Source organism: Catharus ustulatus, chromosome 1 (assembly GCF_009819885.2).
Source record: "Catharus ustulatus isolate bCatUst1 chromosome 1, bCatUst1.pri.v2, whole genome shotgun sequence".
NCBI classification, from domain to species: domain Eukaryota; kingdom Metazoa; phylum Chordata; class Aves; order Passeriformes; family Turdidae; genus Catharus; species Catharus ustulatus.
The window spans coordinates 57,975,424-57,994,355 of record NC_046221.1 but is presented as its reverse complement, the minus strand read 5'-3'; the positions used below and the strand labels follow the sequence as shown (position 1 = coordinate 57,994,355).

The 18,932-nt window shown below is 44.2% G+C and overlaps 1 protein-coding gene and 1 long non-coding RNA gene across 4 annotated transcripts in view; both read right to left on the bottom strand.

Moving 5' to 3' along the window:
- AMPH (amphiphysin) overlaps positions 1-17,965 on the bottom strand; it is a 134,986-nt gene extending 117,021 nt beyond the window's left edge. For 2 of the 3 annotated variants that reach the window (XM_033074756.2, XM_033074844.1), the window contains exon 1: positions 17,760-17,964. In XM_033074756.2, the coding sequence (XP_032930647.1) occupies positions 17,760-17,828 (69 nt within the window). In that variant the 5' untranslated portion in view covers positions 17,829-17,964. Of the gene's footprint in view, positions 1-17,759 lie in introns of all 3 variants that reach the window. The other variant, XM_033074668.1, reaches the window with a different exon arrangement.
- On the bottom strand, positions 12,262-17,403 carry LOC117004262. Its single transcript, XR_004419609.1, has 2 exons — positions 15,205-17,403; positions 12,262-13,412 (listed from the first exon to the last, which is right to left on the bottom strand). It is a non-coding gene; the product is annotated as an uncharacterized LOC117004262 (long non-coding RNA).
- Positions 17,966-18,932: the final 967 nt, after the last annotated feature.

The window sequence follows — 18,932 nt, the reverse complement described above, 5'->3', positions numbered from 1 at the left end:
ACCTGGTTGACACTGTTGTTTGGATATTTTTTCCCGCTATATGTACATGGGAATAATCCACGTAGTTCCATATATCTCCATAAGATCACTGATAGAGTAAAATACCTCTTAGTGTAAGTATGAATCACAAGCACTCATGTCAATAAAGGATCATCCCCCTGATTTATCAAACACAAATCAACCACTCCCTTTCCTTTAGAGGGGTGAGAAAGGAAGAGCTCTATCACTCCTATGTTTCTCAGAGACCAAATGACCAGTCATATTCCCAGATGAGAATACAGGCTTTTTCTCATGCCTCTGGCAAAATTAGCTACTGCAGATATTATGGACCAAGCAACAATACAAACATATCTAGGTTTAGAGGGGGGGGGGGGGGGTGGGAAAAAAGCTTTGAAATTATTATGCTCTTTAGCACAGCTCAGGTTTACATAACATAAAGAGTAACTGGGTTTGATATTCTACAACAGGCATACTTGTCTGAAAAATATGACTACTAATTGTAAATCTTAACAATTTTGTCTTTTTTTTTTTTTCTATTACAGCTATAAAATATTTTATGTCAAACATATCAGTGTTGATTTTCATACATATTTGAACCACCAGTCCTCTGTCCTCTCTTCCTTATTTTTTAGAATGTGGAAAGACACTAAGACATTTTCCCTTCAATTTTAAACATGAAGCTCCACTAAAAATAAAATCCTCATATGGAGGCACTGGCCTTTGTTTGCCATTCTGTCACTTTAGTCCTATATCAGCACTATCTTGTGGGTATCATACACAGGTTCTTCATTGTTTAATAAATTATAAGTGCTTTAAGGCTGAGTTCTTTAATTGTCATAGCATCAAACAGTTACCCAGCCATCTGTTTGGGTTCAATTTATATTAAACATGAGTGTGCTTACTTTCCATATTGGCACAAAATTACATGAAAGACATTTTTTTAATCACAGTATCTAAGTAGTAGGGAAAAGGTCATTGTAGAGGGTATGGAATGTTTTACTAAAACTAGATAGGATTTGTATTTTGTTTTGGGACAACCTACAAAGAAAAGTCTATGTGCATCCCATTCAGGACAGAAAGAACCTAAAGCAAATATGGGAAAAGCAGGGAACTTACCTAGTACCTTTTTATCTTAACCATATATTGCTTGTCTACCAGCTTCCCATTGCAACCAACATCCCTTGACAAAGCAGTGTTCAGTTCGTTTCCCAGTGATTCCAGTGACTGCTCTCTTTCACTTCAACGGATACACAGTCTAACCATGTGTCAGTATCAAGTATATGACTTTCATTTGTAACTCTTAGCAACTTTGTTGTTGTGGATCAAACTAGACTGGCCCTAAAGTCTTTGTGCACAAAAACAATTAGGTTAGGGACAAGAAAATTATGTGCTCTCAACAATTCAGTTTGGTAATACCATAAGGACCAGAATGTGTTCAGGGTGTAGATCTGGGTGAATAGGAGTGTCACCCACCCTCCTGCAGTGCACAGAGGTATATACACCTGCTCGGGCATAGCACTTTTCCCCCTTCAGGAGAGACCACACCAAATGAAAGCTTGGAGAACCCCTGTTTCACTAGGGGAGACACTGGGTGAAAATGAGCTGCAGACAACAGAGCATGACTTCCTTGAGGAACCTAAACCTGTACTCTTTGTGTCTCCCTAGAGTCATGATCTCTAAATAACTGAAGGGTATAATGTGGAAACTCTCCAAACCACAACTGAATGGTGCTAGCAGCACAGAAAGGCATGTTCACAAATATGGAACTGACTTACCAACAACTTGAAATTAAATGAGAAAGGCAGTGGGAACTGACCTCCATTGAAAGCCCTAGAGTTAAAAACGTTGTATGAAACTTACTCTATTTGTAACACTTTTTTGTAGTACAGCAAGTAACTTTGGTGTGATTAGAAACATCTTCACTACTGGTAGAGCTAAAGTTGGTTTAGATGTAGACATAACCTGTTGGTATGTGATAGTATACATATTTAAGGGTGGAAATGAGTTTGTGATACTTTTAGAAAGCCTTTCTCCAACCCTTGGCTATTTTCACTTTTTTTCACACGACTTATCAAAAAAAGACAGAGATCCATCACAATCCGCCAGGGGTGGTTTTGGTTTTTTTTTGTTCAACATGTAGTGACAACACCCCCTCTGAAGAACTGAAAATACCCTGAACTTCAGAGTGAGAAAGGAGAAATAGCAAGTGCTTGGCATTTGAGACTGAATTCACACTGCCTTCCTTTTTTAGATCCATTCAATGTGCAAAAAATTCCAAGATGCATTAATATGTAATAAAATACGCTTGATTGGTGACTGTTTATGTGCAAGTAAGGAATCTTTCTGTATAAAAGAGCATAAAAAATATCCTTCTTTGAGTCAGAGAAAAGTCTGAGTCAGGTTGACACGACTACTCTGAATCCCACCAACACTTTTATAACAGATGCTACTGAGCAATCCAACACCAGTATTAACCGCATACTTCATGGTAAGCCTTTGGTAGGATGGGTTACTGATGGGCATTAGCTAAACAATATTGGTGTAAGTACTTTGAGACAAACTGGAAATTGGATAGTAGAGGGAAAAAAATATTTATTGCTCACACAAACAGGGCCTTCAGAGAAGTGACTTAGCAATCTCAATACTGCATAGTGCCTCTTATAAAATACCCTTTTTCATGGGGTACACTTTTAAATATTTCTTTTCCAGATAAAAATTGCCTATAGAAAACAGCCCTCACTACAGAAACCAGCATGATCTGAGTTGAAACAGAGAAAGATAGACTGTACTCAAGTTTGCGTTCATCCTGCAGTCTGTAAACGTGTGTACTTTACCCAAAATATTTTTCAATCCATACTTGAACCATATTTGATGGAGTTTGTTCCTCTCTGTCTTCCTACGGAAAGTGCAAAGTCATGACTTTTGGAGGAGTGACTTGTTTAGGAGTTAAGATGCCATTCAAATGGCATGCGTGTATTTGCCATCTAAGGGTTGCCTGAATTTTTTCTTGATTTGCTTCTCAGCTTGGCTGTCAAATCCATGTAGATTCTCAGCCAACTTCTGAATTATTGTTTATTTTTATCCTAATACGAAACATTGCATAAAAGATGCTGGCACTGTGCTTACAACAACTATGTTCTTGGATTGATACTACAGGAAAACGTGATGCCAGGGTGGTGTTAAGAGTAAAATCCTGTTCAGCTCTGCAAAATATCAGTGAGGTTTGTCTTCTCTGAAATAGGCTTTTTAGACCCTGGAAGCACAAATCTCATATGAGGGGTTTTTTTTAGTACAAGAATAGAGAGCAGGAGTAAGTTCAAAATCCCTGGGATTCAAACAGCACCTTAACTTTACTGAATCTGGAGTGACAGCACTGCTGGGCTTAACCTCAAGGCTACATCTTGGGTGAAGTTCCTGTGAACTCAACTGGAGCTCCCAATTAAAGCAAAGCTTATGAATGTTGCCCATCACAGGCTCCTTCAGCTTGCACATTTGCAGTTCCCACAGTGCCTGTCCAATTACTGTCTTAATTACTCAGCAACTTGGCTCTCTATTTCACCTTCCCGATCTTACAGTTTTTCTCCAGATACTCAGCACTGCCTATGTGAGGTGCTGTCACTTTATTCCCAGCTTTTCCCCACACAGGGAGGACCTTGGTCAATCCTGCAGACCCTGAGGGAATAGAGTCCTGTTCAAGCAGCACCATCTGTCCCTCCTCTCATGCACAACAGGAGACAAATAAAACAAAATGAACATTCAACATTCTTTCAATGTTTGGAGGTTCAGTACTGATTTTTAAACAATCTAAAGTGTGCAACTGGGCTCACCTATCAAGTAACAGAAGTCAATTCATTTTCTAAATGGCTTTGATGGTTATGTCTGCAACAACTTTTTTGGTGAGATGTACAAGAGAGAAAGGGAAAGAGCAGGCAGCAAGGAAAGGATGACAGAAGAAGAGGAAGAGAGAGAGAGATAAGGAAGGAAAAGGGAAGTTTAACAAACATGAAGATACAACTTTCCTTATACTAACTCTGCCTGCACATTTTAGGTGAGAATTAAACAGAACAATGTTTAGAGATGTAATATCAATAAAATTTCATTTTGGCAGGTTGCAAGACTGTGACATCATAAGGAATATATTAATTTTTTTACTAATTAATCCAGAAGCCATTGAAGAATAGAGAAGGAGGTCTGTGCTATTTTTTTTTAAATCAAAGAAATTTCCTTGCACTATTAGATTTCCACATTTCTTTAAATCCAAATTCCATACTTCAAATTCACACTGCATCTCCAAAAGCACAGCTTGTTTTTGGCCTTCAGCTAACCATGGATATTAACCTTATTCTGTTGTGCTTGTTTTCCACTCGCTGCTTTACATAGTATGAATCCACTCCTTTACCATTTCCTGAATTCGTCCTGCAGTGACCACGCTGTTGTAGCAGCAGCCAACCAGCCTTTGCCTGTCTTCAGTTACTACTATGCACTTTTCTCCCAATGAGTTTCTCTCTTGAGCAAGATAAAACCATGGGAATACCTATCCTAAGCTTGCTGCAGACCAATCTGCCTCTACACCGGGCCTCTTGTCTCTCTTTGGGCCTCAGTACACCGACGAACTTTTCTTTTGCTTCTGCCTACTCTGTGTTCTGCCTTTCATCCACATCTTCTGTCTTCCCTGTGATAAGAATTTGGTTAGTAGAGATTTCAAAAACATGAGGCAGTCAAATTCTTTCTTCTCTGATTACCCTGATAACCATTCCTCATGATTTTCACAGGACTAAAATTTGTCTTATAGTTAAAATTACTGGTAACATTGTTTTGAAAAAATATTTTATGCTCTCAGCGGATCCATTTCAGCAGTATCTCTTCTGTACTTAAAAAGTTCATTCAAACTGCAGAGAGTGGCTATATCAGTGTGAAAAGATAACACCCACATAAATGAGCAAGGATTTAGTTTACAATAGCAAGCTGAACAACAGGAAGCCTAGTTTAAATATAAGCAACAGCATCCATGCACAGATTTGTGCTTAAAAGGTTTCAAAGGAATATAATATTTTAATTTTTTCCTCTGCATGTCCTACATGCAAGTAAGTCTTTAAACAACTTCCTGGATCTAAAAAACTAATAAATGCATTTGGTCTGAAAAATCAGTGTCGTTTTTCAAATCTCAAAGATTGATTATTCTCCACAGAAAATGGACTGCCTATATTTAATCAAGCTTCTTCTCTGTATCCAGTGTTTCATCTCCTTCTACTTTATGCTAAATATGTATTAACCCTTGTGCATGTGGGTGTCATTTAACTGGGCTTTGGTGAGACATAAAGCATGAATCATCAGTATAAATCTTTTCTCATAGCATTACAGACCACCACCTACCTCTGCTACATACTGCTAACCCCCTACACTTCTGTGAAGACGCAACTAAATGCTTACAAAGGATCACAATCTAGAAAGGAAATTCAGATTATTATCTGTGTTCTTTAGGAACTTTCATTTTCTCAAACCTCTACTTCTTTAAAAATAAAACATCAGCCTACACCTAGCATATTTTTCAATTTATCTGGGGAAAAGCAGCATAGTCAGTGTCTGTCAAGCATGTGCAGGTTCATGTGTATATATTCTCCTTTTTTGTAGCAGAGATAAAGAGGATAGACTGCAGTTTATTGACTGTAGCACTGGCATCTGTATCACCACAAACCAGAGATTTGGCAATATTGTGGGTACAAAGAAGTGGGGTTAGAAAGTGAGAAAGCTGAGACTTCAACGGAGCATCAAATGAATTAATCTGCTACAGAGACAGGGAGAACAAAGCAGAAGATCTTATCTGGGAGCAAGCAGGAGCTTTTTGTCAGGAAAGAGGTGGTAAGAAAAAGAAGGCACAACAATAAGTAGTAGTAGCAGGGCACTGGCAGCCTGAGCCCAGAGCCTTGAAGCGAGGTATAGTCCCTGACTTTTTTGTGACCCTACCCACTGAAAGGCTTCTGAGGCTTCCCATTGCCCTACCAACATTCAGAGAAATTTTCCATACAGAATTTGACCACTATGTGCTTGTCCACACCATTATTCACTTGTAATTGGTTTTATCCCCAATTATGCATAATCGCACAGATGCTAATATCCCACAGATAATTCAGAATAATTAGAGAGAAAGGTAGAGCCACCAGGAAGAACAGGGTATTTCCTGCTTAGCTTTCTCACAGCACAAGCAGAAATGTGTTACATGTGTCTTTACTGCAGCCTAAGTTTTGCCATGCCCTCTTAAACAGATTAATGAACTCCAATTAGCAGAGACTCAATGTGACCAAACATGACACAATCGCTTTCCCAAGTTGGTAATTGGTTTATCATTCTGACAACTACTGACTAACTAGCTACTCACTGAGTCTGGAATGAATGATTTTGTGCTCGAGAACATCAGAGATTCAGTGTTGCACAGCACTGATGCTGATGCCACAGAACATTTAGGTAAGAGTGACCCAGCGCTTGAAATACTCTGGATTGGAGGCTCCAAGCAGCTGAATTTGCAGCAGAGCCCAATGAACTAAACCAAACAACTGCTCCCTAGGGAAAATGCCCTCTGTACTGAAGCAGCAGAGCCACCCTCTTCTACTCCTTCTTCCCGCACACTGCAGTCCCTGAGTGAGTGAGAATACTGGCACAGCAGGCAGTGACTGCAGCCTGATCAGGGTTTTAGTGGGGTGAATCCCCCTGTTAATATTTTAGGCAAGTGGAAAATCCCCCTGCCATCTTCAGGAGAGTTCAGGGAGCTACAGTCCTATTCATGTAGACAATTGCAAAAAATGTGTTAAAGGGCATTTTTCACCATTTATTTTTGTTTTCTCCCAAGGTCAGTCTACTGTCCATCATCCCACACTGCTTGGCAAGCCAGTAAAAGAGGCTCCCCACAGCCTGGCTAGGTGTGTTGCAGGAAAGGTAAGCACAAGCATGCTGCTCGCCCTTTCATGCTCAGCCCCTCCTTATACCCAGCCTGCTTTTCTCTGCCATTTATCTCCACTGAAATATCCTGCTATGACAGATGTTGGGCAGTTTTCTTCACTTCCTCCTAGCCAGTGCATAAAACTTGGGCCACCGAGATGAAAAGCAACTTGTATTCTCCTTTCCTGCCCTCATCTATCTACTGTTCTCTCACCCTCGCCCTCTACAACAACCAGGGTCCAGCACACATCCGAAGAGACAGGAACTGGAGATCAATCCAGACCATAAATTCCAGCAATTTCCAGATACACAGGTTATCACCACCTCAACATTTCTCTTCTATGTCCCCAGAAAGTCACACTCCTAATAGTGCCACAACAGGAAGGGGGCATGCACTGTGGAGTGTCTGCAGACCACAGCCAGTTACCACAGGGCAGTCCTTGTCAGAAACATTGTCTTAGATGCTATAACAACGCCAAATTGATGATCTGCTAAAGGGGCAAGATGTAGTGAAGAAAGCAGTTACAGACCCATACCAAATTAATTACTAGGTGATTTTAAAAAATGTTACTTTATTTTCAAGAGGGTTTAAATGAAGTGTAGAGAGAACAGTAAAGGAAGGGACCCATTTTAAAGAACTAAAAAGGAAATGGGAAAGAATAAGAGAGAAAAGATGAAATTGTCAAGCAAGAACAGGGGATGAGGCCACCTTGATACTAATAATGCTTTGGCCAGTGAACACAGAGCTATGGATCCTATGGATTCCCTTAAAACTTCCTTGTCTTGTGGAAATAAAGTGACAATGAGAAAGAGTGTATTATATAACAACTTACCGGATCATGATTAATACTGCATATATGGGTGAAACTGGGAAAGGAGAAACAGATTACCTTTCCTTACAAAGCAGAGAAAATATCATATGAGAACCTAATAGGAAGGAACCTTGGGGGTTTTCTCCCCTCTTTCTTCCATGCTTTGCACCCAGAAAACCAAAATTTACCCCTACTTTTTAACCTGTACATTAGAAACTACAATAACTGAAAGCAATCAATATTTTATTAAGAGCTACTGTTTCACCTGATTGAGAGAGTCATGTGATAATTACAGTCAGATCAGAGGGAATGCTGATAAAAGACATAAACCACTTCTAAATTTTGAGGCAAGAAGAAAGAACACATTCCTTAACAACCAGGAAAGCTAAAACAGGGATATAAAAACCTGAACTCCAAAAAAAGATATTTACATTTTATGAGAACTTTCTGACTGGAGGTGCCTAAGCAAAGGTACAGATCAATTTAGTGAACCTGCAAAACCGCCACCATTACAAACTTAAAAAGGCTGGCAAGAAAATCATTCCTGAAGAATAATTTTAAATACTGTCGATTCCACTTATGTTTAGTAGGATGGGCCAGATAACTACTTGTACTCCATCTTTTCTATAATTTATATTTAAAAAAAAAAGAACTTTTAAAAAAGGAAATTCAAGTTTTCATTACACTTGAACCTAAAGAGAGAAAAATATCATCTACATAGTTTAGACCATACTATTCGCATGAGAAATTATTGACTTGTTATTGGTTTTGTTTATAAACTCAGAGATTAAGAATTAGCCCTTTAGAGATGGAGCTGCCTCGTCATTGTGTGCTTGTGCCAGCAGGGTCCCAAATGTTGAGGCCTGTCATAATATTGTAATGACTTCAGTATAATACATTTTATAATATCTGTGGGGCCAACATTTTAAATCATTAGATAGTATTTTGCTGTTACAAACCCATGGCTGCTAGAACCATGTCATCACATTGCAAGCAGGTCAGCACCACTATAATAGATATAAAATGCTTTTCACAAGTATATTCTTCCACTTCTTCCACAAGTATATACTCCTCTCCTGCCTCAGAGCAGACATTATTAGTTACAGAACCACAAAATTCCCATCCAGATGGAAGTTTACTTCATAGAATTTCCTCCTTTACAACATTTTAAATCCTTGTTATGCCTCCAAAGTTCCCATAAACTGGAGTATGTACTGTTTTAAGTCTCAGATGAAACCCCATATATTACTGACTTAGAAGTTAAACATCAAAAAACACATTAGCTTGATTTTCAGAAGCTGCACAAGAAATACCCAGGAACAAACCTCACTGAAACCAAGTTTCGAAAATGTTGTGACAGCACCAGCTGGGTTTATTATGAGAGGGTATCAAAACCTGGAAGAGACCTCTTGGAGATGTGGTCAATGAACCCCTCTCTATCAGTGTTGAAAAGGCATTTGGACACTGCCTTAAAGCCATGCTTTTACTTTTGGTCAGCCCTGAAGTAGTCAGGTAATGGGACTGGATGATCACTGTTTAAACTGAACTATTTTATTCTACTCAAATATATCTTCCCCTACCTGCTCCTTTCCGTACCATTACCCACTGAGGAAATCTCTGAAGACATTTCTTCCCACCCCTGCACTACCAGAAGGCACTGAATACCCTTAACCATCTCCCAGCCTAGCCAGTGGCTCTGTGACCTTGTGGGAAAGAGGTGTGTAGCTTCTGAGGGGGGTCAAGACTGTGGATAATCTCAAGATACATGGGCCAACTGCACAAATTTGCAAAAAGCAAGTGTCACGGGTTTTCTAAAACTCATCAGTGCTCTAGTGAGATAGGTTTTCACATCATGGCAAAATGCCACATCACTGATATTAGCCAGGCTCAAAGATCAAGCCTTCAGTCTAGTGCAGGATGTGCTACTCATCTAGATAGTTAAAAATGTCTCAAGAGTTGAGCAACACTTGTTAATCTTCTGGTGGATTGCTTTTCCTCTCTTTGTACTCATTTTTATAATTGCCTGAGTTTTTTCCCATGCAGAAACACGCTAACACACAAGAGCCTGAGGACAGCAGCACTCCCTCAGAGGGAAGGTCCATCTGACCCAATAATCTGTCTCCAAAGTGTCCAGCTGCCACTGTCTGAAGAAGAGCACAGGAGCACTGAAGTGCAGTCCTGACAGGGTCCTGGGGGTGCTCACAGGCCTCAGTGGCTGGGATTGGCCCCCCCTGGGACCCCCAGCCCCACCACCTCCTGCCAAGGGGCCAGGGGATGTGTCCCAGCTCAGCCTGGGACCTTCAGTCCCTGCCTGAGCCCTGCTGTGGGTGTGCCCATTTCTGCCCCTGTGTCCTGAGTGTGCCTGGGACCTGCACTGCAGAGAGCTGCTCTCTGGGGTGGAGCCCTAAGACCTGGGGCAAGCCTTGTCATACAGAGCTCTGGGTTAAAAGTATAACTGCTCTGTCCTATTCTATTCCCTGCACTCACCTTGAGTCAAATGATTTGTCTGACACATCAGGGGGTTTTGCACTCCAAATAACACATTCGAGGACATCTAACACACAGGTTGTAACTGGAAGCAGGATATTATTTCAAGTTTTATTTTTCTGTTTCAGAGCTGATGCTCACAAGCACTAACACAACATGCACGGAGCAGGCTGATGCATTTCTTACTTGAAAATTCATCCTTTGTAGTCTGGAAAAGGCAAAATGACAGAGCTACAGAAAGTAACAGCAGGCACATAGGGCAGAAGAAAATATGCGTGCTACCATGAGGTATTTTCCAAAGTATGGAAAGTACACTTATCAATGATGGGCACAATCTTGTCTTCCAAAACTTCTTTCATTACTGTGCTTCCCAGTCAGGGCAGGGATGCATGAAAAGCACTCTCATGCCTATTCTGTGCTTGTGTTGCAGGCAGGAAAACTGCAAAGTGTCAGCTCTGGATGGGGAAGCAAGCCTGGAACTCTTCCAAGCACATGCTGTTTTGAACAAGCAAGAGCCCCTGGGAAAATGGAGCCACGGGAAGAGCAGAGCTCAGCCCCACTCCAAGCTTGCAATGGGCAAGAGTGGTACCTTGGAGGTGTGAGGGCAGCAGGCAGGAATGGAGCCATAGGGGCCCAGAGGAGTCCTGGCAGGGGGGGCTGTACCCAGTGCTACAGAAGGACAAGAAGTAACCCTCCAGGCCACCCTTGGGGCCCACCCTGAGAGTCTAGAAAGCTTCCTGCTCACAGTTGCAGGCCAGGTCAGGCCATCTCCATGGGGCATGAGGTGCAGGCAGCAAGCGAGCCAAAAGGGACTGAAGGAGCCCTGAACAGTGGTCATACTCAGTGCTGCAGAGGAAGGCAACCCCATCACTCCCCCTTCCCTCCATGAACCTGGGAAAATTCCCTCCTGATACTATTGCTGGTAATCAGGTATTCCCTAAGCACACGAGCAAGGCCCCATTCTTCATCCCACAATCTGGTCATGCCTTCCAGGATATGCCTAAACCCTATTATCCCTCCATCTGGAACCATCTCAGAGACTTCCAAGAGTAGTTAAATGACCTCAGCCTGATCAACCTGAGGGTCAAGAATCCTGGCAGGGCACCAGTGGGTGTTACAAAGCCCTAGGACCCCTCTCTGCATCCCAATTCTTACAGCAGCTGCTCCTGGCTCCACAAGGGGCTGAGAAGACAGCTGTGCAGTGCTCCTCAAGAAGGTGTGCCCTCAAAATTAGTAGTGATATCCAGCTGAAAAGGTCAGAGAGCCTCAGGCACCTACAGGGCTTGGTGGTTCTCTGAAGGGCTTGCATCTGTTCCCAAAGGTTGAGTGCCACTGGCAGCTGGCCTTGCTGCCAGTTTTCCTCCCTTAGCTGCCTCCTCCAAGTAATTCCACTGTCTTCTCGAGGACTTCCTTTTAGATGGCTGTGGGCTGGCTCCAGGCCAGCTTTGACAATGGGACACGGGAGGACGTTCCCTTTTAGCCTGCTCTCTAAGTCACTGCTGTACTGCAGGGTGGTGACACTGTGACAATAAGGGTGATGGGGTCCTCCATACATAGCCTTACTTGTCACAGACCAGCCATCAAGCCTCTGCCCAGCATTCTTTGGAGGAAAGCCACCCATAAGAGCTGTGCCCTCTCTGTGATGGAACTAATGTCCAGGTCTCAGAGGACAATGACTGCAGGAACACCAACTTTCCATTTGTGGACATTGAAATTGAAAAGAACCAATTATTATCAGCTGAATATTACTAAGTCCATTGAGCCTGATGGGATTCACCCTACTAGAGTACTGGGGGTAGCTGTAGCAGACATTACAATATGACTTCTCTCAATCATCATCTTAGGATGCCCCACCAACTGAAAAATAGCCCAGGTTACATGAGTTTCCAAGAAAGGCAAGAGAGAATCCCAAGGAAACTACAGACCTGTTAGTATAACATCAGTACATGACAAAAATTATGGATAAAATCACACTGGGTTCTATTAAAAGACATTTGAAAAACAATGCAATCATCAGACACAGGCAACATGGGTTCACAAAGTCTTGTTTAATTTAATAAGCTTCTACAATAAGGTCACCTGCTTGGATAAAGTGAACACAGTGGATTTACTTTTTTCCACAGTTTAGAAAGGCTTTTGATATTGTCCCTCAAAGCCTCCTTCCAGGCAAGTTTTCCAACAGTGGGATGAGCAGGTATGCAATGCACTGAGGGAAGAATTGGTTGAAGAGCAGGGCTCAAACTGTTGCAGCAAACAGGACATCTGGCTGGTGACCAGTTACCAGTGGTGTTTCTCAGGGCTCTGTTCTAGAGGCAGCTCTGTTCCATCCCTTTATCAATGAGCTGGAGGCTGCAGTTGAATGCTCAGATAGTTTGATGATGCTACCAGACTGGGAAATGCTGCTGACTCTCCCATGGAATAAGAGGCTTTGCCTTGCAGAGAGATCTGGATTGACTGGAGTATTGAGCAGTCACCAATGATATGAAACAAAACAAAACCAACCAAATGCTGGATTCTACACCCAGGATGTAGTAATTCCAGGCACAAGTCTGAACTGGAGAGCAGCCCTGCAGAAAGGGGTTTCGAGTGCTGGTTGGCAGGAAGCTCACTGGGATCAGCAGTGTGTGTGCCCTGGTAGTCAGGAGAGCAATCCTCATCCTGGGGTGCATCAAACACAGCACCACCAACCAGCCAAGGGAGGTGATTATCCTGCTGAATTCAGCACTGGTGCGGCCTCACCTCGAGTACTGTGTGCAGTGCTGGGCCCCACCATTAAAAAAGGATGTGAAGGTACTTGAACGTGTCCTGAGAAGGGCACCAAAGCAGGGGAGGGGTTGGTAGGATTGTGCTGTGGGGAGCAGCTGAGGGCACTGGGCTTGTCTGGTCTGGAGAGGAGGAGGCTGAGGGGTGAGTTCACTGCTTCCTACAGCTTCCTGAGTAGCAAAGTGTTGAGGGAGATGCTGAGCTCTTCTTCCTCCTGGGGAATGGTTCCAATCACAGCATTCCTCAGGGGAGGTCCAGACTTGACATGACACTTCATTATCTAGAAATGATCTAGAAACCTGGAACAGGCATCCTGGAGAGGTGGTTGTTGCCTTCCCTGACCATGCCCAGCTTGTGCCAATGCTGAAGAGGCATTTGGACAGTGCTCCTAAAGCCATGCTTTAACTTTGGTCAGCCCTGAAATGGTCAAGCAGTGAGAATACATGGTCACTGAAGGTCTCTTCCAGCTATTCTGTTCTATTCAGTTAGAGTTGTTGGGTTATAGAAGAGAGGACAAGGAGATAATTGGTGTTATACATTGGCTTATCAGCTTAGATGGAATTTTCCAGAGAAATCTGAGGATACAAATTCAGCCTTTTCATTCAAGTACCCTTGTCCTTAGAATTGACTCAGTCAGCCTTGGTTACCAAAACATCTTTTCTGTTTTCATTTTAAACACATAGGCATTTCATTAATTTTTATGGCTGAGATGTAGTCTCCTAAATTGATCTGGTCCTTTTAAAAATTAAATCCAGTTTCTTCAGCTGACTTTTGGGAGATTTTAACAGATGCTGCAAGCTCAGCACATCCACACTTCCTGCATTTTGGGGCAAAAGTAATTGAAGAAATGTGATGACCAGAGGATTTTAATAGATGGCACACTCATTTACTCAAAATCAGTGTGCCAGGGCACATATGCTACCACATAAAGCACCATCATCTGGATGATGTGAAAAATACAGTGGCCAATTATTATTTCCATATAACTCTCAGATTAACACTTCTAATGCAAGACAGATCTGCCCATTCTGAGATTATCCAGTTATTTAGTTTTTACCATATAGTGACTAGACATACACACTGTATAACTAAGATTTCTCCTAGACAGCCAGGAACTGAAGATAATGATGGAATTATTAGAAAAATAGTTTCCATAAATGAATCAAGAGAAACACAGAATAAACTGAGTTGGAAGGGACCCACAAGGATCATCAAGTCCAACCCTCACCCCTGCACTGGACCATTCCCAAGAGTCACACCATTGTCCAAACTCCACTTGAACTGTCAGGCTTGGTGCTGTGGCCATTTCCCTGGGAGCCTTCCCCAGTGCTCAGTCACCCTCTGGTGGAAGAACCTTTTTCTAATATGCAACCTACACCTCCCCTGATGCAACTTCAGGCCATTCCCTCAGGTCCTGTCACTGGTCACCACAAGAGAAAAACATCAGTGTCTGCCCTTCTCCCCCTCATGAAGAAGTTGTATACTGCTACAAGATCTCCCGTCAGTCTCCTCCAGGTTGAAGAGACCAAGTGACCTCAACCACTCCTCATACTTGAAGATTCCCTTCAAGGCCCTTAATGACCTTTGTTAACTCTGTTTGAGGGTGCTCTCTAATAGCTTAATCTTTCTTATATTGTGGGACCTAAAACTACCCCCAGGACTCTAGGTGAGGCTGCCCCAGAGCAGGACAATCCCCTCCCTTGCCCAGCTGGTGATGCTGTGCCTGATGCACGCCAGGACAGGGTTGGCCCTCCTGGCTGCCAGGGTGCTGCTGACTCAGATTCAACTTTCTGTCAACTAGGACTCTCAGGTCCCCTTCCTTGGGGCTACTTTTCAGCTTCTTGTACCCCAGTCTGTCCACACAACCAGAGTTGCCCATCCCAGGTGCAGAATCTGGTACTTTCTCTTGAACTTCATATGGCTGGTGATTGCCCAGCCCCCTGACTACAAGCTCTGAAGGCTCCTGAATTCAAGTTCCCTCTTCAGGGCCTCTCTGCCTCCAAGGGAGTCAATAGGTCCTCCCAGTTTTCTATCATCTGCAAACTTGCTTAGTATCCCTTACTGTCCTGCATGCAAGAAATTTGTGAAGATGTCAAAGAGCACTGGGTTGAAGATGAAGATGTGAAGAACCCCAAGTAGTGACAACTCACCAGTCTGTCACCCCCTTGACTGTAACATTTTGATATCAACCTGTGAGCCAGTTGCTCACCTGCTGCATGATGTGTTTATCCAGCTGTGGGGCTGGACATTTTATCCAGCAGGATCCTGTGAAAAACAGTATCAAAAGCTTTACTGAAATCCAAAATTAAAGTCTACATTTTAGAGTCACGCCATGTTTTTTACATGTGTTGCATCAATAAATAATAGAAAGCGATGTAAAAATGCTTTATGAAAACATTGATCTATAAGAACACATTCAGTAAACTGAAGGTGCACAAATCCAATATAAGCATCAAGATTAAAACAACTCAATATATTTAAAACCTCTTTAAGCCGCTGTGATATTACACACCTGTTACAATGCCATCCTATTCACACCATCAATCAGACAAATCATACATTTCCAACTCCTAGACAAAATTTACTTGCCGTCAAGTACGCAAAACAAATAAACAAAACTCAGTAGTTCCCATTTGGGGACTTTTTTTTTTTTTTGAGTAAAGTTTCAGCAAAAATCATGAAGGATTTTATGTGGTATAGACATAAATGGACTCCAAGCTAACCAGAAATGTAGACATGAAAGAGTACACATGCACAGCTCATGCAATAACAACACATGTGCCAGAAAGGAGGAGGCAAGGATACAGAGTTACATGGTATTGTGACCTACTCTGTGTAAGGTCACTAACATCTTGTAAATAAGCAACTTTTAGACCACTGACACAAGAAATTACTAGCACAGATACTATAAGGAAGCCAAAATTGCCAGATGCCTGACTGCAGCACATGAAAATCAAACCAGACAAATTTCCCCCTTGTTAGCACAGTTGATCACCAAAGTGGAGGTAGAGCAACCATCTGTCAGAGCCCAACAGCATCTCCAATTTGCACCCACAGCACCTGTCCCGGGGCTGGTGCATGAGCTGTCTTTGAGAGGTACAGGCTATCTCAGTATTCACATTAAGGTGCTCCCTCTGGTATGCCCACACACTTCTGCATGCAGGACCCCCACACTGAAACAGACACAGCTTGAGGCAGTACATGATGTGATTACAACTCGCACCAGTGCTTTTCCAGATGGTTAATCATAACCACACTGACAAAGACACAAGGAAACAAACAGTATTTTTAGGCTTCTACTCCAACTATGAACTCAAGTCAACTCACACCACAGTGTCATCAGATCTCTTTGAACTATTAAAGAGGATTTACGTGTTTTATCTGAAAACAGTTGCAGTCCAAACCTGCAAGAATGGAAACGCATCATGACTTTGGTGTTGATAAGTCTAGCAGTTTATAATCTGGTGAGCCAGACAGGAGTATTTAAAAGAGAAAATTAACCACTAGTCTGTGATAGCCTCAACTAGTAGATTCTTAAATAATAACACAATTATGTGTAAGACTTTTCTACATATTAATTGTTGCATTTTCTGTCACAGGAGCATCACAGAATTCAATGTGTGGCCAAAAAGAAAGTGAGGATTTATATGCAGTGAAGTATAAGAAATATGCTCATAAAATAATCTTTCTTAATGTGCCAGAGCCCTATTACCTAAGCTGCATAACAACACAGGATATATGCTGGAAGGGTATAAAGGTTTCATTAACCCTTAGAACAGATTACTTGCTACACTTACGGACAACTATGTCCGCAAAATTAGTGCTGGCAACAGCTTTATTGCAAACTGTACTAACAGCAGACACGGCTGCTACGTATGGGCATACACAAATGCTCTTCTGCTGGGCCTGATATCTGTATCTATGATCCTGTTCCGAGACACCCAAAAGCTACACAGGAGAACATTTATACCTGTCAGCTTTCACTAATGAAACTGAACAAAACAGTGGCCCTGGTCTTTAGTGAGGAACTCCTGCAAATCCTCCACGACTTCTCCCGCTGCTCGTTTCCAGGCTACAATAACGCTAGAACCGGTCCTGACTTTCCCGAGCAGCTGCACACGCGATCATCAGCTGCAGAACATTCGGACCAGCCTCACATCGCTCGTGACATTTTGGGGAGAAGCTCCCCAAAGCCGCAGCAGCCGCTGAGGGGCGGGCCGCGGCAGCACCCCGGCCCCGGGGGCTCCTGTCACCAGCGGCGCCTGTCACACCGCGGCCGCAGCACGGCGGATCGCCGCAGCCGGGATGAGCCGGCGCGGATATTAAAGGAAAGGCAATCCTCTTAGGAGGGCTAGCGGCGGGCGGTGAGGCGGGAGGTGAGGCGAGCAGAGCCCAGCGAGCCTGTGCTCCCCGTGCGGGCAGCCCCGGGTGCGGAGCGGAGCCTCCCCCGCGGGCACCCCCGCGCCGCCTCAGCGAGGGCCGAGCAGCGGCGGGGCCCGGCCTGCCGCAGGTGCCCCGGCAGCGCCCGCAGAGCCGCGCTGGGCGGGCGGCAGGGGCAGCGCGGCGCGGTGAAATGGGTCACTTACGTAACAAGGCCGGCGGCCCCGGCCCCCGCCCGGCGCCCCCGGGGCGAGGAGAGGGAAAGCCGCAGCGGCGGCGCTGGGGGCGAGCGGAGCCGCGTCCTCTGGCGGACCCCGGCCACCGCTGCCGCGCCTTTCTTCCCCCTCCGCCCCTTCCCAGCGGCTCCCCCGCCCCGCAGCGCACCTTCTCCTGGGCGCGGTTGAGGCGTTTCTGGACATTTTTGGCGAAGATGCCGGTCTTCATGTCGGCCATGGCTGGTGGCGGGGATAGGGAGGGTGGGGAGAGAAAGCGGGCGAGGCAGAGCCCGGCAGCTACGAGCGGCAGCGGCAAGGCAGGGATGGAGAGGAGGAGGAAGAGGAGGAGGAGGGCTTTAAAGACACAGCAGGGAGAGGCGTGGCCACCGCCGCCGCTTCAGGTGAGCCGCGGGCCCCCCCTCCGCCGTCCGCCCCCGGCCCCGGCCCCGGAGGCGCGGTGGGGACCAGCAGGGCGGGCAGCGTGATCTCCCGGAGATGGGGCAATTCCTCTGCGTAATAAAACACGTCAGAAGATAATGGGGGTGATCGTTTCTGGAAGCACAGCTGATGGTTGCGTCCATTACTGGCATGAGCCCCCTCGTACAGCCGGAGAACCTTAGGCGCCTACTTATTCCCCTAGAAGTTTCCACCAAGCCAGAGTCACTCGCAGGTGCAATCTCCTCTAACACTTCTCAGTGCTTTGGGGGCTGCAGCATCGCGTGCAGTGGACGGGTGCTGCGGCCAGGGGAGCTGCACGCCCGTCTCGGCCCGGGCTGGGCTTGCTGTTCCGGGCTTCCTATGCCCGTGCTGCTGAATGTGGCACACCTGACTTGCCTTTGTGCTGCTCTCGACATCCTCCTCCCATACACTCCTCACTCCTGTCAGTGTAGCAACCAACAGCAGTAAACTGGTTCCTGACTCCTTTCGTGGTTTTGGTCTTATTTCTGAAATTACAACTTTAAGTCAAAACTGAAGGACAGTCATAACAAAAGTCTCTGTCCTCCCCTGCCGCTCAAGCACCCCAAAATCTTCTAGGGATCATGCAGCACCAGTCACTTGAGGTTGGCAAATTCGTCCTTTTTAGATTCCAAGTCCCAAATTCACTCCTGGCATTTATTTCTGTTGTTTGGACAAGCGTGGAGTTCACTGATACAAAGAATAGAAATCCAGCAGCAAACACAGCAAAGCAAGACAAAGCAAAACACTGGAACTCAACTCTCTTAGCCTGAGCCTGTATCTTTCTATAGGGAGCTGTCCAATTTTCGTTATGCTTTCCATTGATTCTTCAGATTGGTACAAAACACAAATCAGAAGGTCTTCTACCTGCCAAAAGAAAACATCT